General features: G+C 33.8%; 1 protein-coding gene across 1 annotated transcript in view; it reads left to right on the top strand.

Moving 5' to 3' along the window:
* The window catches only part of ABCB5 (ATP binding cassette subfamily B member 5), a 91808-nt gene that overhangs the window by 37984 nt on the left and 27856 nt on the right, over window positions 1-25968 (top strand). The window contains exons 14-19 of the mRNA XM_033088551.1: window positions 1758-1919; window positions 3450-3590; window positions 15161-15304; window positions 16215-16319; window positions 16500-16577; window positions 21637-21720. Of these exons, the coding sequence (XP_032944442.1) occupies window positions 1758-1919; window positions 3450-3590; window positions 15161-15304; window positions 16215-16319; window positions 16500-16577; window positions 21637-21720 (714 nt within the window). The remainder of the gene's footprint in view (window positions 1-1757; window positions 1920-3449; window positions 3591-15160; window positions 15305-16214; window positions 16320-16499; window positions 16578-21636; window positions 21721-25968) is intronic.

Genomic DNA, 25968 nt, shown 5'->3' with positions numbered 1-25968 from the left:
AAAGTTTAATTTATCAATTAGGCACAGTAAGAGATTAACAATAACTAATAATAAAATAGAACAATTATAACAATATACTGTAATAAAAGTTATATGAATGTGTTTTCTCTATCAAAATATCTTTTGAATTATTTATTTCTGGAATTTTCCACTTAATATTTTCAGACCACAGTTGACTGAGGGTAACTGAAACCACAGAAAGCAAAACCTTGTACAAGGGGCTAATACTATATGCATTGACTCCTACTTGATATCACACACAAAAATCAATTTCCCATGAATTATAGATCCAAATGTGAAAGGCAAAATGATAAAGATTGCAAGGTAAAAGATAGAAAAGCATCCACGTAACACTGGAGTAGGTAAAGATTTCTTAAATATGACACAAAAAAGTGATAAATTGTAAGCGAAAAGTTGATCAGTTGAACTCCACTAAAATTTTTAAATTATATTCATCAAAAGACGCCATTAAGAAAGTGAAAAGACAACCTTTTTGAGGGAAAAAATAATTAATGCACAGTGTCTGACAAAGCCCTCATACACAGAATATATAAACAGCTCCTGAAAATTGACAAGAAAAAGACAGTTCCAATAGAAAACGAGCAAAAACCTACAGTTCACAAGAGAGAATATCTAGATCATCACTGACCATATGAAAAGTTGTTCAACATTATCAGTCATCAGGTAAATACAAATAAAAGCCACAATATGATAGTACTCACCTACCAAAGACAGAAAGGACCAAGTGTTGGTGAGAATATAGAGTAACCATAATTCTGCATTTTGAGAGGTTTGTAAATTGGGACAACCACCTTGAAAAGCTGTTTGACAAAAAAGAGCTGAGCATATGACTCAGCAATTCTTCTCCTAGGTATAAAACTAGTAGAGTTGTGTACATCTGTTCACCAAATAAACATGTATAGGAATTATTCATTATAGAAAAAGCCCTGAAACTACCCAAATGTCAGTCAGCAATAAGACTGATACATTGTGGTATATTTGCACAATCGAATATTTATTCAGCAATAAGAATAATCAATAATTTTATACAACCAAATAGATGCATCTCAAAAACAGTATGTTAAACAAAAATGCCCAGACATAGAAGGGTATATACTGCATGATTCCATTGACATAAAATACAAAAAAAAAAAAATTACACTGTTAGAAGTCAGGATGGTGGCTACCATGGGTGTGGGTAAGTAGCAATAAGTGATTGGAAGAGAGCCTGAGAGGGTTTCAGGGTTCTGGTGATCTCTTTCTTAACCTGGGTACTATACATCTGGATGTATTCGGTCTATTAAAGTGTGTTGATCTGTACACTGATGTGTACTTTTCCATATGTAAATGTTACTTGTAAAAAAGTTAAAAACATATATAACCCTGAATTTGTACCCAACTAGTAAAGTAATATCCTTATTGCAAATATGAAGAAAATGAGAAATAGTGTAAGTTGCTTACTTAATTACTTTTAATTATAAATAGCCTCGCAGTTGTTAGGTGTCTCAGATTAAATGGTTTTTATTTTCCTTTCTGGTTCTAAGATACTGTGATTTTATAAATCCACCAATTTGGAATCTCATTAACTTTCTAACTCTTTTTTATTTTAATTTTCATTGGCCTTCCTAATCTATTAACGTTTCCAAATCTCTATATGAAAGATGAGATTTTTTGATATTTAAAATATGACAAGTAGTTTCCTTGAATATTGCAGAGTTTGTTATTTCTACTAATTTTCTACTTTATTTTCTTTTTAGACAAGCAAAGTTCGGACTACGATTGTGGTAGCACACCATCTTTCCACTATTCAAAATGCAGATCTGATTGTGACCATAAAAGATGGGATGGTGGTGGAAAAAGGAACACATGCTGAACTAATGGCGAAACAAGGTGTATATTACTCACTTGCGATGTCACAGGTAATGTTTACGTGACATAACATTACGTTAGCATGGTTTATTTTTAACTCTTCAGAGATTATACCACACTAGAAAACAGAAGTCCTGAATTATAATCTTAAATTTCTAAATCTTAAAGTAACTAAGGTTTATTCATAGTTTCTCAGTGAAGAAATTCAGTATGTTTAATATTAGTGTTTAGATTTACTGTTGGCATAAAAAATGTTATCATATCATTATTACTAGCATTAGCATTATCCAGTCAAATTTTTCAGAAAATTGCAAACCATGGAGATTAACACTGTAATTATTTGTCTTGAACATACATGATTATTTATAGATATATTCCTGTAGTGCGTTTCCACATGAAAATGAAATAAAAACAGGTAGAGGTATCTACATACCAAAATTTGTTGTTGTTATTTTGCCTAGCAGCCTTCTCAGGAAAAGGAGTTGTCTTTGTGTCCTGTTAAAGCACCTTCTTAGAAAAATTTATAAAGAGAAGAGGTCAAAATTTTATTTTAAACTTGCCAAAAAGTAAATAGTACCTTTAAAATAAGAAGCCAAATAAAAGATTTCTTTCTTGGTAGAGAAATGTATAGAAAAAAAGTGATAGCATAAAAGAATGTCTGATTAAAGATGTTAGGATAGTATAAGGTTGGTTAAAGTTCATTGTTCTTTGAAATGACTGATTAACAGTTGTTAAGCTTGTCAAAGAATCAGTGTCCCTGGGAAGCCTTTCATGTGCATATTCTCCTTTGTACCTAAATCCACCGATGTCTTTCATCTCCATTCCCCACCCTGATCTGGGCCACCACCGTCCTAAATGGGCTCTTCATTTCTTTCTTGTCCCCCTCCTCCCAGCTCTTCACTGGGGAAGTCACAGATTTACTCACACCACTCAGATGAGCAGAAAATATGTGGCACCTTTATATCAATAAAACTGGTCTCGTTTCTCTGGGGAGCAAGAAAAACAAAAACTAGACTTTGAGCAATCTGGTTTAGAACTTCATCTGATCCTATGATTTCTTATTGTTTATGAGCTGGCCCCACCGATTTTACTTTTTAATCAGTTTGGAATGGGCGGCAGTGGCAGGCCTGGAAAGTATTGTCTCCTGAGATCTCCTTCAGGCGCAGGACCAGCCTCACATTTAAGGGCCTAGCTGCATGTTATAAATTTATAAGCTCCAAAAAATGCTAGGAAGAAAGGGTCAGAAGGAGAATGTTTGAGTTATCTCCCTCATAAAGCTCCTTTTACTAAGATCTGCCCCTGGTAGTGGAATAATTGTTTTGGATTAAGGCATTGTTTTCTTCAGTTAATTATACAGATTTTTGGAAAAGGAGGCGCAATAAGTTATTGACACTCACTAGCATTTCAGTATGGGTTGACTTAACTAGCTCTTTATCAAGCCTGAAAACTTCAGCAAGAACTGTACAAGAGTATACCACTTTCAATAAGAGAGACAGTACAGTTTTAGAGGGATGTTCAACAAAGTTCCTTTGAATTTTTAAGGCATTATTCTAATGTAACACGTATATTCTTCATTTAAGGATATTAAGAAAACTGATGAACACATGGAATCAATGGCATATTCTACTGAAAAAAATACCAGCTCAGTTCCTCTGTGCTCCATGAGTAGCATCAAGTCAGACTATACTGACAAGTCCGTGGAATCTCTTCAATATAGAGAGGTAATGTTCAACTACCAACATGTTTTCCCCACATGTTCGCCAATGAATTTTGATTTAATCCTTACACTATTTTGAATTTATTTATTATAAAATGTTACTATAGCACTAAATTTACGAAACAAAAGTCTTTCCCAAACTTCACTCTAGCATCACTGCGACACTATAAGAAAGAAGCCCTTAAATAAGACTGCTTATGTCAGAGGTCATTTTGGGAGCAAGAAATCTCATGAGAATGTTACATTATTCTTTCCTATGAGGCAAACCATGGGTTAAAACAGTGGCTCAGGAAGTGAGGTACAGATACCACCAGTTGTCCTCAAGATCAAGCTGGGTCATATAAAGACCCAAATCCACTCCACCACCTGGACAGAGATAAACACCAGCACGTATGGGATCCAGTCCTCTAATCCCAGGGTACAACCAGAGAGTGCTGAGGAAAAGGTTCAGAGTGTAGGTGGAGGCCCAAAGCGGGTGCTGGGCATGTTAAGAGAAGGGAGACTGAATGGGGACACAGAAATGAGATGTGAGGTAAGATTGGAGATTGAAAAGAGTAATACTGAGGGGTATGAGATGTAAGGAGGGTTAAAGCAGGGTGGTCTGGACTTGGGGAAAACCCAAGGTTAGGAGTGAGGAAGCAACCATGAGAACAAGTACCCCTTGCCCAAATGCACAAAGCTCTGTGAGGGAGGGCGCAGGCATCAGTGACCTGGCTGAAACATAGGCCTGTGCTAGAGAAAGCACTTGGTGGCCAAACACATGAGAAAACTTCACCTGCAGGCACCTAGCTCTGAAAAAACTGCACAAGCAGAACAGCAGAGAAAAAAGCTCACCCTGAAGGAATCTCTCCAGTGAGCCACTGGAAAGGGCAGGAAGAAAAGCTTCCGCCTCTTACAGTGTCTTTCCAGTACCCTCTACTGACAGGACTTGACATCTTGCTACCTGGTAAAGGAGAACTATTTGTCAGGCAAAAGGGTAAATTTGGACCTAAGAGGCAGTAATCAATAACAGGACAGAAGCATCTTAAATACAGGAACAGCAAATATCAGTGCAGAGTTGGGGGTCACAATGCCTAAGGAGGAAAGGATTGGGCAGAAAGGTTTGTGAGATACTCAGGGACCAAACCATGTAGTGCTTTGTAGGCCATAATAACAGTTTTGAATTCTATTCTTACTCAAACAGAAAGCCATGAGGGTTTTTAACCAATGATCTGTGACCTACAAGGAATCTTTGGATAAAATTCAGAGGCAATAAACCTGAATGGGAAAACTATCACAATTTTTTTTCTACCTATCCTTGATAGAAATTTAATTTATTTTAATTATGAGTGTAAACAACAAAGTACAATAGTATTACCAATGCCTATGATATCACCAATGAAAATCATAGAACATTTCATATCACATTATAGTTATTACAAGTATCTTAGAATATATTTACACTTATCACTATTAGATCTTGTTATTTGATGTGCTAATAATGAAGTATCCATAACTATATCACAACTTTGAATCTTTTGTTAAATATTTTTAATACTATATCTCAATATAATTGGCTTTCTTTGAGATCTATTGTTATAAATTCTTCTGGGAAAGAGTCCATAGATTTCACCAGTCTTCCAAAAGCGTCTATGAGAAAGCTGGTTAAAAATTGTTGCGTAAGAAGGTCTCATCAGAAGAGTGAATGAATTGATTTACCTGATGCGGTTGCCAGGTAGAGAATGGTGTTTGGGAGCCAGAGTGAGACCAGGGAGAACAGGGCAGGGAAGAGATGATGGTGGCTAAGTAATGGACCTGATGGACCTGACTAAAGCTGTCTAAGGAGAAATAAAGTATAGGTGGAGAAGCAAGTATGACAGGAGATTGAGACGTAGGACACCACAAAATTTAAATTCAGATAAAAAAGCAGTAGCCAGCAAAGGAGCTTAAAGAATGGCTGGAAAATAAAAGGAAAGCCAAGAAAGTGTGGTACCATAAAAGCCAACTAAGAAAAGTATAACAAAAAGAGAATGAGATCATTTGTGTCAATTGCTGTGAAAACCAGATGAAATTAGATTTCTCCTTCTAGCTCAGATAGGTTAACAGATATTAGATTTTCCTTCCTGCTTGAAATACCCAAGAAACAGGACAAAATATGTGATATAGTTTTCTAACATTGGACATCAGGCAAAACAAGACAATGATCCCTAAGAAAGAGAAAAATTAGATGAACCTTATCATTGACCCAGGTTAGTGTTTGGGTAGTTTTCAAGCCTCAGAACTGGAAGGGAAAACCCAACAGAGCCTAGGAGATGAAAGCAGAAAGTCTTCAGAGCAAAGAACTGGAGAGGAGAGAGTTTCTCGGAGAGAGGGAAAGAGTTACAGAGATCTGCAGAGGTTTTCCCTTGAGTCTTCATCTAAGTACTGATTCGTGCATTTACTGAGAAAACTGGCAAAAGCAGTTTTGATCTACCAGAAAGGACGAAAGAGAACAATCCGTGGAGCTCACACAGGGCCAGGAATGGTTCTCATTAAACCAACCAGAATGAGGAATCTCTAAATTTATTGGGCATTGAGTTGAATATTAAGTATAGTATTAACTCAGAGAGGGAAAAATTAGCCCCAGGCTAAACTCAGCTCTGAGCCCATATAACAAAGCCTAAAAGCAAATTTCAAAAGAATCAAACCATTTCCAAGTAATTTAAATACGTCCCAGAACAAGGTTCAATAATATATGTAAGAATTCACAAATATCCAGTGAGTAAAATTTACAGTATCTGGCATCCCAGTCAAATATCACTAGGCAAGTAAAAAGCAGGAAAATAGTACTTAATATGAAGATAAAATTGATTAATAGAAATAGACCAGAAAATGACACATTGATAAACAGCTATTGCAACCATATCTCATATGTTCCAAAAGGAGGTGAGAAGGAACACAAAACACATTTAAACAAATAATGAATTTTCAAAATTTGATGAAAATTAAACCCTTAAAAGCTCAATAAATTTCAAGTACAAGAAACATGAGGAACACCATGCCAAGGCACATCATAATCCAGTTGCTTTAAAACCTGTGGTAAGAAAAAATTTTAAAGCAGCCAGATAAAATTGACACAATATGTGTAAAGGAAAAAAATAAGAAAAAACACAAACTTCGCATCAGAAACAGTGTAAATCAGAAGACAATAGAGCGATATCTTTAAAGTACTGAAAAGAAAAGAACTCAGAGTGCTACATGCAGAAAAATACCTTGCAAAAAATGAAGGCAACATACAAAATTTTTCAGGAAGAAAAAAAAGACTAAAATAATTTATCACTAACAGACCTACACTACAAGAAATGTTAATGGAAGTTCTTCAGGCAGAAGGAAAGTGATATCAGATAGAAATCTGAATCTACATAAAAAAATAAAGAGTATCAAAAGTAGTAAGTAAATTGGTTAATATAAAATAATGGTTTTTAAAATGTTTTAAAATAATTCACATTTTAAAGAAAAAGAATTACAATGTGGGGTTCATAACACAAGTATAAGTAAAAATGTATAAAAAGAATACCCAAAGACTGGGAGGGAAAAATGGAAGTATTCTATTTTAAGGTTCTTCAATGATATATAATATTACTTGAAAGCAGACCATGATATTAATGGTAGTCAAAGTATATTTCAGAACAACAAAAAAAAAAGAATTACCAAGGATAAAAAGGGTTATTTCATAATTATAAAAAGAGCAATTTATCAAGAACTGAAAAGAGAAATAGACAAATTCACAATTACATTCAGAGATTTCAACACCCTTCTCTTAAATATTGATAGAACAAATAGACAAAAATTCAGCAGAGATATATATTACTTTAATAGTGCTATCAACTTACTTGACCTAATAGACATTCATAGAAGACTTGACCTATCAACAAAAGAATACACATTCTTTTCAAATGTACCTGAAAAAAGATAAACCATATTCTGGGCCATAACACAAGTCTCAATAAACTTTAAAAAATTTATGTAATGCAAAGTAAATTACCTGACCAAAATAGAATTAAATCAGAAATCAAAAACAGAAAGTAGACTGAGAAATCTTGAGATATTTGGAAGCTAAATAACTCCTAAATAATGCATGGATCAAAGAAGAAATCAAAAGAGAAATTCAGAAATATTTTGAATTGAATAAAAATGAAAATTTCAAAATGTTTGAATGAAGCTTAAAGTGGTATAGTACTGAGAAAGAAATTTATACCATTAAACACCTATATTACATAAAAAAGAAATATCTCAAATGAATAAACTAATAAACTTCCCCCTTAAGAAACTAGAAAGAAGAAAAATAATTATAAAGAAGAAAAATCAATGAAATCCAAAGCTAGCATTTTTTTCTTTTTGAGAACATCAGTAAACTGAAAAATCTCTGGACTGACTGAGCAAGTAAAAGAAAGAAGACGGAAATTACCAATATAAAGAATGAGAGTGGTGATATCACTACAGATTCTACAATAATAATATAATTTTATGAAAACATTTATACAAACAAATCCTACAACTCCCGTGAAATGGACACAAACTACCAAAGTCCACTCAAGAATAAATTAATAGCTTGAATAATCTTATATCTGTTAAAAATAAAATGAATTTTCACTTGAAACCATTTTTCATAAAAAAAAGAAAGAAAGAAAGAGAAAAGAGGGGGAGGAGAGAGAGAGAGAGAAGAGAGAGAGAGCGAGAGAGAGAGAGGAGAGGGAGAGAGAGAGAGAGGAGAGAGAGAGAGGAGAGAGAGAGAGAGAGAGGAGAGAAAGGAGAGGGATAGGAGAGAGAGGAGGGAAGAGAGGAGAGAGAGGGGAGGGAGAGAGGAGAGAGGAGAAGAGGAGAGGAGGGAAGAGGAGAGAGAGGAGAGGAGAGGAGAGAGAGAGGAGAGGAGAGCGAGAGGAGAGAGAGGAGGAGAGACGAGAGAGAGAAGAGAGAGAGAGAAAGAAAGAAAGAAAGAAAGAAAAGAAAGAAAGACAGAAAAGAAGAAAGATAGAAAGAAAGCGAACCAGAAAGAAAAGAAAGAAAAGCAGAAAAGAAAGTAAGAAAGAAGAAAGAGAAAGAAAGAAAAAGAAAAAAACTCCAGGCCCAGGTGGCTTTACTGGTGAATTCTACCAAACAGAAAATTGAAGAGGGAGGACTTCCTATTCTATGATACCAGCATTTACTCTAATATCAAAATAGACAAAGATACTACAAAAAAATAAAATTATAGACAAGTATTCAATCATGAACATAGATGGAAAATTTCTTAACAAAATTTTTGCAAGCCTAATCAACAATATACAAAAAGAATAATACATCATCACCAAGGAGTGCAAGTTTGGTTTAACATTCAGAAATTAATGTAATTCCCTTTATTTTAAAGAAGAATCTAATCATCTCAATAATTGCAGAACACTCATTTGGTAAAATGCATCATCCATTCCTGATAACTCTCAGCAAACTAGAAATTGAAAGAAGTCACCTCAACCTGGTAAAGGGCATCAACAAAAAATCTACAGCTAGCATCATACTAAATGGTAAAGGCAAGGGTCTACACTCTCATCACTTCTATTCAACATTGTACTGGAAATTTCAGCCTGTGCAATAAGGCCACCAAATAGGAAAGAAAGATGTAAAACTGTATTTATTCACAGATAACATGATTATCTATGAAAACAATCCTATGGAATTTACAAAAAAGTACTAAACTGATCATTGGGTTTAACAAGGTTGCAGAATATATAATCAATACACAAAAATCAACTCTAATTCTATATACTAAAAAAGAAAATAGGAAATTCAAATTTAAAAAATAATGTCATGTACAATAGTATCAAAACTATGAAATACTTTGGGATAAATTGATAAAATATTGTAAGACCCACACACTTAAACATACAAACCATTACTAAGAAAAAATTAAAGGAGACCTAAATAAATTGAGAGATTTACATGAATAAGAAGATTCAGTATTGTTAAGATGTAAGTTCCCAAATTGATTTATAGACTCAAAGAATCCCAGTCAACATCTCAGCAGGATTTTTTTGTGGAATTTGACAAACTGACTGTAAATGGAAATTTAAAAGGATAAAATAAGCAAAACAACTTTGAAAAAGAACAAAATTGGAGGATTTATACTACCCAATTTCAATTCTTAACATGAAACTATAGCAAACAAAATAATGTGCTATTGGCACAAAAATAGACAAACAGATCAATAGAGCAGAATAGTCAAGAAACAGACCCATACATATAATCTTCTCAATTGACCACAAAGTATTATCAGTTGATCTCAACTGTATTTAGTTAAAAGTGCAAAGGCAATTCAATAGAGAATGTATAGTCTTTTCAAGAAATGATGCTGGATCAATTAGATATCCATATGCAAATTAATCATCCTCAATTCATACCTCAAAGAACAGATGAAAATCAACTCAAATTGGACTATAGATCTTACTGAAAAACATAAAATTAGAAAAGTTCCATAAGAAAATTCAATAGAAAATCTTTGTGACTTTTGAGTTTAGTAAAGATTTTCTAGATACAACATGAAAACTACAATTCATTAAAAAAAAAATAAATTAATTAAATTGATGATTTCACCAAAATCAAGAACTTCCCTATTTGTAAAATACTTTTAAGAGATGAAAAGATAAGCCATAAACTCAGAGAAAATATTGTTAAGTCACTTACCTGATAAAGGACTTATGTTCAGAATATACAAAGAACTTCCAAATAACAATAATAAGACCAACAACCTAATTGAAAAATGGGCAAAAGATCTAAATAGACATTTAGCCAATGAACATGTGCATATGGGAAATAAGCACATCTTTTAGAACAGTCAAATCTAAAAATATTGACTGTACCAAGTGTTGCCAATGATGTGGAGAGACTGGGAACTCCACATTTTGCTGGTGGGAATACAAAACGGTAAACCCACTTTGGAAAACAGTTTGGCAGTTTCTGAAAAAATTTAACATACACCTACTATATGATTCAGCCATTCAATTTCTAGGTATTTACCGAAGAGAAATGAAAGAATATGTCCACACAAAACCATGTATATAAATGGTCAGAACAGTTTATTTTGTAATAGTCCAAAACAGGGAACAATCCAAATTTATGTCAACAGGTAAATGGGTATATAAATTGTGGTATACATGCAATGGAATATAACACAGCAACAAAAATGAATGAACTGTTGAGTCATGCAACAGCATGAATAAATCTCAAAGTAATTATGTTGAGCAAAAGAAGCCAGATGAAAAAGTATGTACTATATGATTCCATTTATATAAAATTCTAGAAAATGCAAAATTATAGTGAAAGTAAGCATTATCAGTGGTTGTCTGGAAGGAGGACTGGCAGCTAAGAGGTGTAGGAGAAAGGGATTACAAAAGGCAGGAGAAACCTGCAGGTAATGAGTATGTTCATTATTTTGACTGTGGTGATGGTTTCACAGTTGTGTAGTTATGTCAAAACTTATCAAAATGTACATTTTAAATATGAACACCTTGTATGAAAATTATAACACAATAAAGCTCTAAAATATATTAGCTGAAATTTTAATTCTTTAAGAGAGTTTATTTTTCAACTTTAAAAATTCTTTTATATGTCTTTACAGAACGCCTATAATGTCATATATTTTTATATCAGATTCTCTTAAAATGTGCTATAACCTGTAGCATATTTAGGTACCATGGAGTCTTCCATGATTTCTCTAAAATTTTTTATTTTGTCTTATTTAATTTTATTTTTTCTATCTTGATAACTTATTTAAGTAATACTTACATTTTAACCTGTTATTATATATTTTCCCAGAGTCAAAAAGATAGATGATTCTATAGAAGCAAGACAGCCTTCCTATATTTACCAGCTCTGTAATTTACTGGAGTTATCCCCTGAGACGCACTAAGCCTTAGTTTTATTACAAAATGAGGTGATTTTATAAAGAATTTGACAAAAAAAAAATTTCAGTGCTCAACAAAGAGTTGGTATGCAACTTTTTAAATTTCTGTATTTTCTTTTGGACAGTCAACTAACTGAAGTGAGGCTCTTTATGACAATGATCTTCAGAAAACTTCAGAAGGAAAGATAATAGTCAAATTATTAAGTGACCCAGTATAATGATGGTTCAGCCATCCTGAAAATAGACTTTAAAGGCTTTAGAATTTCAAAAGTTCTGTTGTTCAAACAATACAGTTTACATTATATTGCCAGACTAAGATTAAAGCAAGAATTATAAACTATTTTATAGTCTTTCCTGAAGAATTCTCTGGTTAATAGGTTCATAAATGTCATTCCATCAAGAGTGAATACCAGGAGGAAGCTTTAACATATGAAACGCCTAGTAGTTTGCTGTCTACTTTCCTATGTGAAATAATTACTCAGCACAAAGCTATTTACAAGATTTTTAAAGATTATCCCTCCACACATCCCATTGAAAGGACTGGCAGATACCAGAACAGATGCTTACATTGTGTTTTCTCTGTAAAATATCTGGAATTTTGCATAATATACTCCTTTCTCTGTAATAATATCATTAGAAACAGCTAACATTTATTGTGTACTTATTATTAGCAAATACTGAGTTAATCTTAATTCTAAAATCAAACCTGTAAGATGGAAACTGATATCTTCACCCTTGGAAAGATGAGAAAACTGAGGCTTGGCAAGTCTAAGTAATGTGCTCAGATACTGTAGCAATTTACTTGTAAATGGGAACCCCAAAACAAGCTTTTAACCAAGGCATTAGAAAAATGTTTCTGTTAATAAGTCATGAAACTGGAAAATTAAGCTTGAAAGTTAATTATGCTTAAAATGCTCGTAAAGCTTTTACCTTCTGTGTCTCCTTAGTTCCTACCTAGCTTGTGTCCTATCCTAGAGTATGATATCCCATTCAGTTTAATAGGAGTAAAGAAAAATATGCCGGGCCCCAAGAAGGGCACAGGCAGTGGCTGACCTAGGCTAGCTCCAGAGCAAGCCCCTCCTAAGAGACCCCAAAACCAACATACCAGGTGACCGGCTTCCGACCATACCAGAGCACAACCCAACCACCTCCAAGGACCCCAAGGGCAGGCTGGGCAGGCACCAGAACCTATTAAAGGGAACTCTGCTCTGTCGGGTCAGCCCCTGCACAACAACTCCCCCACTATAGTCACAGTGACTTCTCACAACCATATCAGCCTCCCATTGACATGCCAATAGCAATCAACTCAACAACAGGATGCACACATAACCCACACAAAGGACACACCTGGAACGCCTGGCTCACGTGACCAGGGAGACTGTGCCACTGGGCCCCGCTGGACACCTACTACATAAGGCCACTCTTAATAAGACCAGCAGAATAGCAGCTCTACTTAATACATAGAAACAAACACAGGGAGGCAGCCAAAATGGGAAACATGTCCCAAATGAAAGAACATAACAAAACTCCAGAAAAAGAATGAAACAAAATGGAGACAAGCAATCTACCAAATGCAGAATTCAAAACACTGGTCATAAGGATGCTCAGTGATCTCAGGGAGAACTTCAACAAAGGTATAGGCAGCATAAAAATGGAGATGAAAACATAAAAAAAAAAACAGTCAGAAATGAAGAATACAATAAATAAAATGAAGAATAAATTAGAGGGATTCAACAGTAGGTTAGATGAAACAATTAGAGGATCAAATCAGCAATTTGGAAGACAAGGTAGCATAAAACACCCAATCAAAACAGCAAAAAGAAAAAGGAATCCAAAAAAATGAGGACAGGTTAATGGGCCTCTGGGACAACATCAAGCGTACTAACATTCACATCGTAGGGACACCAGAAGGAAAAGAGAGAGAGCAAGCAATTGAAAATCTGTTTGAAGAAATAATAATGGAAAACTTCCCTAACCTGGTAAAGGAAATAGACATACAAGCCCAAGAAACACAGAGAGTCTCAAACAAGATGTACCCAAAGAGGCCCACACCAAGATTTTAATCAAAATTAAAATGTCAAAGGTTAAAGAAAAAGAGACTCTTAAAAGCAGCAAGAGAAAAGCAGTTAGTAACCTACAAGGGAGCTCCCATAAGACTGTCAGTTGATTTCTCAACAGAAACTTTGCAGGTCAGAAGGGATTGCCATGAAACATTCAAAGTGATAAAAAGCAAGGACATACAATCAAGATTATTCCATCCAGAAAGGCTATCATTTAGAATTGAAGGACAGATAAAGAGCTTCCCAAATAAGAAAAAGCTAAAGGAGTTTATCACCACCAAATCAGTATTACAAGAAATGTTAAAGGGACTTCTTTAAGAAGAAAAAAATAAATTAAAAATATGAATAATAAAAGGCAATAACTACATACCTATCAGTAATTATGTTAAATGTAAATGGATTAAATGCTCTAATCAAAAGACATAGGGTGGCTAAATGGATAAGAAAACAAGGCCCATACATACGCTGCCTACAAGAGACCCAGTTCAGATCAAAAGACATACATAGACTGAAAATAAAGGGATGGAAAAGATATTTCGTGAAAATGGAAACAAACAGAAAATCTGAGTTAGCAATAATTATACCAGACAAAATAGACTGTAAAACAAAGGCTATAACTAGAGACAAAAAGGACCCAGTAATTCCACTTCTAGGTATTTATCCAAAGAAATCCAAAACAGATTTGAAAAGACATATGTGTCTATCTGTTCATTGTAGCACTGTTTATAATGGCCAAGATGTGGAAGCAACCTAAGTGACCATCAATAGATTAATGGATAAAGAAGAAGCACTACATATATACAATGGAGTATTGGTCATCCATAAAAGGGAATGACATCTTGCCATCTGAAACAATGTGGATGGAATTAAAGGGTATTGAACTAGGTGAAATAAGTCTGGCAGAGAAAGACAGATACCATATGATTTCACTTATAAGTGGAATCTAAAAAACAGAATGAACAAACAAAACAGAAACAAACTCATGGATACAGAAAACATTTTGATAGTTGCCAGGTTGAGGGTGGAGAGTGGAGGGAAGGTGGGTGGAAAAGGGAAAGAGATTAAGAAGTACAAGTTGATAGTTACAAAATAGTCATGGGGATGTAAAGTATAGCATAAGGAATATAGGCAATAATATTGTCATAACTATGTATGGTGTCAGACGGTTACTAGATTTATCGGGGTGATCACTTCATAAGTTATATAAATAAATGTCTAATCACTGTGTTGCACACTTGAAACTAATATACTAAAGTATGTCAACTATAATTGAAAAATAAAAAATTATTTAAGAAAAAAGAAAAATATGTCATTTCTTCTGTGAGTCTTAGCTATCAGAACATGTGGGTTAATTTGTACTTTTCAATCCTAGCAACTGAGTGAAATCCCAAAATGATAAGTTGCACAAAGAGTCACTTTTGTGTAACATTATTTACTTTATGGTTTGAGGTCATCGTCAGTACTGTGAGCACTGAAATCTTTCTAAGGAAAATTCTACTTTCTACTCTGCCACCTATTATATTTGACATTTTACAATATAGTTCTGTTTAAGATGGCTAACTTCTCTAGGTTTCATTATGCTGTCAACCTGGAGTTATAACCAAGGTATTTTATTTATAGAAAAGTCTTCCTGAAGTTTCTCTATTAAAAATTTTTAAATTAAACAAGTCTGAATGGCCTTCTGTGGTTCTGGGGACATTGGCTTCTATTCTAAATGGAACTGTTCATCCAATATTTTCCATCATCTTTGCAAAAATCATAACTGTAAGTAAATCTAATTTGCTAATTTTTTTAAACAAATTTAAGCAAAGTGTAGCCTGAGAGAACAGACCTGTTTGTACTCTGATCCAGCAAGGGGAAAATTGGGACTTGTGGTGTGTCACCTCTACTGTGAGATTCAAGATACAAAGGTCAACTGATGTTGTCAGGGAATAAGCCAGCCTCTGTTGTGAAGTGTTGGCTGGTCCTTGTTGACTGGGCAATCAGTAAAGAAATTGCTTTGTTTTCTAATTTTGACTCCTGTGCTGTATCAGTATTCCAAAGCACTGAAGCAATAAAACAGACAAATACGACTGCTCCTCTTTCAAGTAGTCGGAACAATGGCCATTTTTTATTACCAGCCAGATCAGGGAGAGGAAATAAGGGTTTGGGATTATGCCATGGAACCAGGGAAAGTTAAAGGGTTCAAAGATTTTACTAGAGCCTTGTTAAGTTTTCAGTCTTCCGGATTTAAACAGCTATGTTTTGTCAACATAGGTGCCAATACATGTATAATTACTAATTTTAGGAACAATTTCTAGCGATATATATAAAGGTCTCATATTGCAGGTAGTGCTCTAAATAGAGCAATACTACAAAACCTGAGTTATTAGAAGTTATTAGAAGTAATAATTCAAACTGGTGGTTTCTTTGAAAATAATAACAGAGAGGATTCATCTATGTGATTTCATATTTACATAGCTTAAGTGAGAGAAGTAACAGAAAATTATGTTTTTATCATACTTGATGAACATAGAAGATAGAACAATGGGACACTTTTCCCCCAGAAATGTGTATACAATCTTATTCTTATGTTGAAATTCATTTTAAAAATCCTGATGAACAGACATTTTAGCTTTTTCTCTTCTATATTTTGCTCCAACCACCCAATGAAAAAAAATCTATTCCTTTTCAGATGTTTGAAAATGATGATAAAACCACATTAAAACGTGATGCAGAAATCTATTCCATGGTATTTGTCATTTTGGGTGTTATTTGTTTTGTCAGTTATTTCATTCAGGTAAGCTTTCAATGAATTAAACAAGTTTGAACATGATTATTTTCTATGTCATTCTCTATTTGAGTTAAAAATAATAACTAAATATAATAACTAAAAATATAAATAAGTAAATATAGTAACTGTTACAAAGAAATATAAACAGGGTTAAGAATAAATCCAGATTTCCTTTTTGTTTTCCAGGGATTATTTTATGGCAAAGCAGGGGAAATTTTAACTATGAGATTAAGACACTTGGCATTTAAAGCCATGTTATATCAGGTCAGTGTTTAGTTGATTTTTTGTTGTTATTATTTTATTTAAAATGTGCTTTTAAATATTCTAGCTTTGAATTTTTCTTCAATCAATTTCTTGACATAATCTTTCCTTTGATCGTTTAAAAGTATGCTATTTTGTGTTCCTAGCAATGTCTGGTGGCAGAATTCTAATAGTGTATTTTTTCTAGTAGAAGGAAGTCCAAAATTGTTACGTTCAGAAACACAACTTATATAAAACAGGATTTAGAGTGTACTCCTTGTTCCTTGCATTTTTCTTGACAGATCTTTCTTTTAATGTATAATATAATGTTCTAAAATCAGAATGGAAGATGACACTAAAACGGAAAAGGAGGGTTAAGAGTTACAATATCTTGGAGAACATATTTTAAAAGGAAGAGTTAGTTTCTCTTGTTCTCATCCACGTGCACACCTTAGGTTTTTTTCACTTCATACTTCTTACAGCCAATCCCTCTTCCTTCATTGGAAGAGTCCTGATTTCAGATAACATCAGTCTAGCTGGCAGGTTCACTAGCCATACACAGATAATCAATCAGTCACACCTGTGAAATAACTAAAATGAGGTGGATCAAGTAGTAATCTTGAGAAGAGAGTCTTGGGGGCAAATGGCAGGAATGTCGCAGTTTGGCACCTCTAAAATTCTTTCAGGAGGCTGAGGTGTATTAGGTTACCCTGAAAGCCAGTAATCACGTGGACTCCTTCACTACACTTTCTGTCACCAGAGCTCACTGTGCAGGAACAAATAGCTTCCTGCCAGGAACATTTCTTTTCAGAGTAAAAGTTACTGTCACTCCAGTCGTCAAAACCAGCTTTTACATCTTGTGACTTTTAGTAGTAGCGCTCGGGGGATTGCTGTTTAACAAAACTCCTCAGGCGCTGTGCTCTTGGGAAACTACAATGTACCAATGCAGCAAAGCAAGTGGGAGGTTTCCCATAGCAACCTGATGCTCCGAAGCAATTGGTGCCTGGCATTCAAAAAAAGGTCCGGTCAGAGACAAGTGGAGGCACTCTTTAATCCAGAAAAACCACTTTTCTGGATCCACTTTTTTTAATCCAGAAAAACCAAAATCTACTGGAGCGATTATAAAACGATTTATTGTCTGCACATCTTACTCATGTTAAACTTGGTACTTTAGTTTTGTTTTTTTTGTTTTGTTTAGTTTTTTTTTATGAACACTTTATGTCTTTACCTCAACTTTTTGATGAAATAAGGTGGGGTTTTAATTAACTAATACTCCATTTCGCACTTGTTGACAATTTATGCTCATTTTTTTCTTTATGGTTTTCCATATTTGAGCAAAATTTTTTTCAATTTCTGGGAATTTTTGAAAATGTACCCTGAATGTCTGAATGTTTTAAACAAAAGAGTATACATTTTAACTTTTCCAAGCATTACTTTGAAATTCCTCTCTAGAGGTTCACTGCGTGCTTTTGCTGGAAGAGTCTCCAGGCCACGAGCCAGTTTAATCAGTGGATATTATTAATCCAGTATCCTGATTGTTCATACTAAATGTTAATCGTCCACCTAGCATTAGCCATGTGAACACCAGGACAGTAACATTCTTGGATATAGTAGCTTCTGCCCATAAGAATACACCAGTCTGTAAGCAATAAACTATGGTCGTACAAAAAACATACACATACAAAGATACACAGAAACTGTATGCTATTCAGCAGATGTTATTACATTCCCTCATAAATTTAACTCAGCCCTTTCATCTTATCATGTGTTTTCCCATTTTATCCTTCAGCATTCTTTCTGCTTATGTTTGTTTTTTTTTTAATTGGAGGAAAAGAAAAGAATAGTATATTTGGTCTTTTCTTTATAAATATCTTCCCAATTTCACTTTATAGTAAAGGAAGCGCCTAACGTTCAGTTTTGCCTAACTCTTATTATATGGTTTTTGTCCTAAAATAAGACTTTTTAAGGCTTAGAAAGCATGCTGAGACTTGCACTGCTTTTTATAACCATTTTGAAGCCTCATATCAGGTAGAAATATTTATGGAATCAGGTGTGGTCTTTTTGTAGATATAAAATTTATGTTTGATTTGATTACTTGAGATCCTTTCAGTTGAAAAGAATGTTCTAATTGATGCTGACTTCAATGGTTGTAAATGATTTATTGCTCATTGTGGTTCAAAGCTAAATTTATATTTGTTTCTTTTTTAATTAAAGTTTATTGGGATGACAATTGTTAGTAAAGTTACATAGATTTCAGGTGCACAATTCTATAATACATAATCTATATCTCACATTGTGTATTCACCACCCAGAATCAATTCTCTTTTTGTCACCATGTATTTGATCCCCTTAACCCTCATCTGCCACCCCCTGCCCCCTTACCCTCTGGTAACCACTAAACTGGGTCTGGGTCTATGAGTTTTTGTTTCTTCATTTGTTTGTCTTGTTCTTTTGTTGTTTTCAGTTTTATATGCCACATATCAGTGAAATCATATGGTTCTCTACTTGTTCTGTCTGACTTATTTCGCTTAGCATTATAATCTCAAGATCCATCCATGTTGTCGCAAATGGCACTATTTCATCTTTTCTTATGACCGAATAGTATTCCATTGTCCATATATACCCAACTTCTTTATCCATTCATCTATCGAAGGACACTTTGGTTGTTTCCATGTCTTGGCCACCGTAAATAAAGCTGCAATGAACATTGGGGCACATGTGTCTTTATGGATAAATGTTTTCAGATTTTTTGGGTAGATTAAATTTATATTTCTTAATGATAAATATTGACCTATAGATCTGTTACATTTATGAATAGATTTGAAGTTTACTTTTGCCCGTTACTCTCTAAATTAGATTGACTAGGGCTTCTGTGGAGGGGACTCTAAATCATAAGATGACATTATTAATGGTGATCACTAAGAGATCTCAAAAAGCCACTTCCAAAAGGATTTGAGGTAACACCCTTTACTCAAAAAAGATCTGGTCAGAGACAACTGGAAACACTCTTTAATCCAGAAAAACAAAAATCTACTGGAGGGATTGTAAAATGATTTAATGTCTGCACATCTTGCTCATGTTAAACTTGGCACTATAGTTTTTTTGTTTGTTTTGCGAACACTTCATGTTTTTACCTCAACTCTTTGATGAAATAAGGTGGGGTTTTAATTAATACTATATTTCACACTTCTTGACAATTTCTGCTAGTACTGGACCAGGAGAAACAGGTAATGAAACTCAACTAGAGCTCTGCTTCAGCTAGATGGATACACAGGAGGATATTGGATTAAAAAATCTGGCATCTTATTGCCTAGGTTCAAACCCTGGCCTCAGCATTTGCCAGCTGTTTGGTCTTGGGTGAGTTATTCAATCTCTCAGTACCTCAGTTTCCTCATTTGTAAAAAATATGGATAATCACAGTATCTACCTCATAAAGTTGTGACGACTAAATGAAAAAGTATGTACCAAATACTTATCATGGTGTTATTTATTTCTAGTACAATTATTAGCAGGAAAAAAATGGACTTACTAGTATCAAAAAACCTGATAGCCTTACTTATAATCAGTTTACCATCAGAAATAGCAAAAGCAAGCTAATTTTCACTCAGCACTAGCTATGTTCCAGAAACTCTGCTAAGTGTTTTAGCATATATTGCCTATGCTGGAAAATGATCCCCAAAATACACAGTTGCTGACTTGAAAAGCAATTTTGGATATCTTGCTGACTGAACATCAGATAATAACTAAGACTAGTCATATATGTATCCTATGCCTCGTGTGTTATAGCAACTCACTATAGAATCAGGAACGTAATATTCAATAATAAATTCTCTTTCTACACTTTAAGGTTATATTGTATCTAAAAAATTTTTGTGCATTTCATGTCATGTTAGAACATAGAAATAATTAGAAAATCTATAGTGTATCTTAAATTTTTAAATATACAGTAAAAAATAAGTAGTATCTTCCCGTTTAAGAATACTATAATATTATCGCTGCTGATGTGAGTTCACAATATGTTAGGCTCTTGAGTGGGGTTGTGCTTCCAAAGTGACTGTGTAGTACGAATCAGATCATGATCTCTATAGGATGCCCTTTGGGTATCTAGGACCCTAAACTCTTTGGGACCCTTTCCCAATGCAGGGGTTTACAGAGTAGCACTGTCACGCCAGGGTTGTACACACTCTGGCTCCTGCCATACATAGTCCTCCACGGGAGCTTTCTTCTAACACAACTTCAGGATTAGTGCACAGCCCTCTGTCTGTTATGCTTTTGTTTTCTTAGTTGGAAGAAATGTGTAACCTGGGCATCAGGGCCCTCGGCTGGATTGTAGAAAGCCCACAGTTATCTCACTCACTAAAAATAAGTCATTTTCAGAGACAGTCTCCATATAGTTTTAATCCACAAGCGATAAAAGTGGTTTGAATGAGTGGGAGGAAACATTCAATAGCTAATAAAAGGAAATCAGAATTCCTTGGGTTGAGAAGTGCTGTCTCCATTTGCTGTTGAAATTGAAATTGGTTATAACATTATGCTTTTATTGCTTGTTTTTGACTGGTCTCCTTCTTCTGATTGCATGCTTCTTGGCTTCAGGGGTTTTATAGCAACCTGCCTGCCTCTTTAGCTTCTGACAAGGGCCAGTGCTTGTAAAATCTAGGGGGGTAATATGAAGTGTCAGGGAAAATTTTGCCTATTTGGGTCCTAAAGAGAAGGAGATAGGCTTCTTATCATTAATTGGTTTAGGTAGAAAGATTTGAAAATATTTCTAAATTGTGGTATTCATTATCTTACTTTGTAATAGGATCTGCTCTCTACAAATTACTTGATGGTTCAAAATGGCCCTTTTTAACCTTGATTATTATATAATATTGTAGCATGGTAATGTGTCCAAGCTGTTGGATTTAAGTTCTTCAGTTTACGTCTAAGTATAGATCTTTGTGAAGTAACAACCAAAAGTCATTTGATCCATAGTATTTATAAGAATTAAGTAACTGTGAGGAAGCAAGTAAGTGCCTTCTGACTCACTAGAGCAACAGAGAATCTTTTTGATAACCATATGTTAATTCCCTTTTTTTTTTTTCAGGATATTTCCTGGTTTGATGATAAGGAAAACAGCACAGGAGCCTTGACAACCATATTGGCCATAGATATAGCACAAATTCAAGGAGTATGTATATTGCTTTATTTTTAAATGGTGTATGTATGTGGTATGCATGCATGCACATACACACATGTGTCTGTGCATATTTGTGAGCTATACTGAGATGACCCACATTGTTAAGGAGACCAGGTAAGTCCCACAGCTAACAGGGAGGTCTCAATGAAAGATGTGAGAAAGCCTTTCAGTTCTGGATATTTTTAACCAAAAATAACTAAAAATAATGAAGATTTAGCACATGTAATAGGATAATCAGTGGATTGAAAAAGATACAAGAATGAGGTAGAGAAAAGAGCTCATAATTAAATAGACAAGAAAAAGTAATAAAATGAAAATACATACACACAATTTAGAAGTCTTAATAAAAGAAGAAAGTTTAGTTTATTCTTCCCCCAGAAAGCAAGATCTTATTTACCACAATGTCTAACAAGTTAGGTTTATCTGTACATCTAGAAATGATTCTGTGCTGGTTGTTATACAGATCAAATTAAAGAGGTATATATAATCATGACTGGACACATTATATGTAAACAAAATGTTTATGTACCATACTCAAAATTGATGATGGAATTACCAGCAAAATATGTGTCAAAGTGATGCTTAAATATGTTTTGGGAGTAGGGTACTATGGAAGAGATAAAGAGTAATTTATTAATTTTCTTCCAATTATTTTAATAAAATTAACTTATATCACAAGTTGGATTTCAACTCCGATTGAGAAAAGGAGTGCAGAACAAGCTTTCATACTTTTAAATGCAATAAAGCTTTCAATCTCTTTGTTAAACTAAAAATTCTAGCAGAGTTATAGACTTTCCTTTTTCCTTATCATTCATGAGGGAGAAAAGGAAAGTCAATAATGCACCTCTAAATGACAGAAAAATCTTAAAAGTATTTTTTCTATTTAGAAATATTGAAATATCAATTATAGCATTACTACCAAAGCAACAAATTATCAGCTAAAACAGTCCTCCAAAGGACATAGCCACTATCCTAATTTTTGTAACTTCTGTAACACTTCTGTTTGCAATATATACATTCAAGGATAGATTTATATTTCCAGAAAATAGAACAAGTTGTAAACATTCATGTGCTTCTATGTTGATGTGGAAAACTAATTTTATGACGTAGAAAGAGGAAAGGGAGGATTATCTTCATCTTTTCATGAAACTCCTTTTGATAATTTTGAAGGCAAGGCTCTAAATTTCATTAGATAGTATTTAAATTTTAAAATAGGACTGAGTAGCTCAAATTACTGGTATAAGTGGAAAGAAACTGATGATAGAAATTCACGTAATAGTCAAGTAATAAGCACAGCATTAATCTTCCATAGTACAATAGCATTATGTGAATCACAACATCTGCATTTTTTGTTTATTTGTTTGTTTCAATTATAGTTGACATTCAATGACAAAAATCTGTGTTTAAACATTCCAGGATTCACTACGTTAGGCAGAAATATTAATCCCTATAATTCCATTTGAATCCCCATTCTACAAATTCACTATTTTCTTCTTTGCTGGGTGAATGTTTTTCTCTTACTACCTATCAATCAGATCTTTTAAGAATTCAATGAAATAGGCATTCTTACTAGCAGATATATTTTATATGTGAGCCATCTTCTCTTTTAGCAAGTATTTATTTTAACCAAAAGAACAAGTTAGAACTAAAAAACAAACATTACTCTGCTTACATTCATTAGCGATTTCTAATAAATAGTGTTGTCTCTCATTGAGAGAAATTAATGAGAATATTTGTGAGCCTGATTCCTTATAAGCATCTAATACCACTTTTTCACTTGATACTATCTCATTGCAATGAGTAAATGTTGGTCTCACAGTAACTTCTGGGCAAGTCAGATCATTTTCATTGAATGAGATGTAGTAGCTAAAGAATAAATGGTTGGAATACTGCTGGCAGATTTTTAAGTTGCTGGATTTAAAAAGCAAAACAATCAAAGAAGGATTTCAAGAGTGAGATTCTGTCTACTAGCATGTAATTCACATAAACACTTGCTTTGCCATATAAAGATAGATTCATCTCTAACTTGAATGGATACTCTTTCTATTGAAAGAATTATTTACCATTCCTATTAGTGCACTATTTCTTTTCTCACAAAGACACAGTACACTAGAGATGAATCAGGAAATAATAATTCAGGGTCATATTTCCTATCATATCAATTTAAGTAAACATATTTCATTTCAGTTTTTTCATCATATAATTTCAGTCACATTTTATTTTATCAAATGTACTAGGGTAAATGTTGATAAAATAGCTCCTTAATAACAATAAATATTATTTTGAAACCTTTACTAATGACCGAAAATATATGCCCCTGGCCATTTTTATAAGCTGTGCTACTTTAAGAGTAATAAGAAAAACAATGTGAGTAAAATAAAGTCATAGGGCAACATGATTCCTGAATTAGCTGATTGAATACAACCAATTTAACTGGTACTATTTTGGATTAAGGCAATGTCTTATTGCCAGTATATCGGTCGACAGACTATTGTCTGTGGAATATGTAGTTTTATTAAAGATATAAAGCCATTGTAGATTCTTTGGGAGACCAGATTCCACAAAATTGCAAGACATTATTTCTGTATATTTTAGCAACTCCTTTTCATCACCCAAAAGTCTTACCTCATTTTTGTCCACAAGAAAGTGTTACTGATGTCACAATGTACACTTGATGTACCACTGACATAATGTTAGTTCCAAGAATTCTTCTCATCAGAACTGTAGTTATACAAGAAGTCATAAAAATTCCATTTAGTAATTCGAAAAGCCCAATGACCTGATTAGGTAGAACTGGGATATCATTACCTGGACAAAGGTGACCTCATTTCTTGATTTAACTTTTTGACATGGGAAATGTGTAAAACAGCTTGGCATTACTTGTGATTCAAACGATATTAGTAATCATCAAAATGACTTTACCATAGTAGATATTGGGGATACAATTGCTGTTTTGCCTTACAATTTCAGGTTGAATTCATTTAGAGACATTATCAAGTCTACAGCAAATGCTAATATCCAAAGCCATAGTGGTTAACAATTACCCTTCTTGTTACAAAAAAATTCAGTCTGAGTTGTGAACTCAAAATTGCAATGAAACTTGATCACTGCTAAGTCCTCAAAGTAGTATGTGGTAAGGCAAGTCAAGATAGCTTCCATTTTTGACAAAAATAGAAATAAAAATGGTGAAGTCAATAAGAGCAAATGAACTTTACCATTCACCATACTGGTCCAATGTGTGATAAATTCCATTATTTTCCACAAAATACTTGCTGATGAATGATACAATGAATAACCATAGGCTTTAAACACCTTATATTTTCACAAACTTTGTAAATTTGTCCAATTAAGCCTTTTTCTCTGCTCTACAAATATGTTTACCACCATCAGTTGTAATACATCTTTGCAGATTCCACTTTGGGTTGTACTGACTTAGTTTTTTTTCCTCAACTTCTTTGAAAATATTCTCACCTGTGACTGTTCCTTGTGGACTTTACATAGCAGCTAATTTTTCAGTCACTTTAACACATCATTGGCTCCTCAAAAAAACAACAGTTGAGTTATCAGTCACATATGTCAACCCATCAAGAGCCAGGGGAAACTTTAAAATAGATTAAAATAATCTACCTTGGTTTTTAATTGACTATTGACGTTGCTGTCAAGGTTCTCCACTTTTTGAGCAACTGTTCTCACCAAAGGCTAATCGTCTCATGTAAGTTCATGCTGAACACTTTTCTTCTGCTGCAGTCAAACATGATTTCATTAATTCACTATTAAATTATTTCTTTTCTTAGTTAATAAATGAGCCACTCAGAAACTTATTTCAATTTCAGCCTCATTTTCACTTTTTAGTTTTATGAAGAAATTCTGCTAAGATAAATATTTTATTTTAAATTTTCTATATTTTCTGAATGTCCTTTTCTGTGAATTAAGACTGTTATAATGAGTGCTTAGTCCAGTAATGTTGATATATTTTGTATATTTTTAGTACTACATAGTGTAATGGTATAATAAACACAACACTGTGGCATTTAATTAGAACACAAAATAATCCACAATCCACTGTGCCTTAAAATTTGCAGGACGTTCAGAGTCCTCTTTTCTCTTTCTTTCTTGTTTTTAGATGTTGGATATGCAATGGTAATTTGTAGCACTCAGTGTGCTGTCAAATTATAATCGCATCACAGATTTGTAGCTCCCTGAGCAGCAATGCAAAGTGAGGAGAATGGCACATACGGT

This window comes from Rhinolophus ferrumequinum, chromosome 20 (assembly GCF_004115265.2).
Source record: "Rhinolophus ferrumequinum isolate MPI-CBG mRhiFer1 chromosome 20, mRhiFer1_v1.p, whole genome shotgun sequence".
Classification (NCBI taxonomy): domain Eukaryota; kingdom Metazoa; phylum Chordata; class Mammalia; order Chiroptera; family Rhinolophidae; genus Rhinolophus; species Rhinolophus ferrumequinum.
The sequence above is the reverse complement of the archived record's forward strand: the minus strand, read 5'-3'. Positions and strand labels throughout refer to the sequence as shown.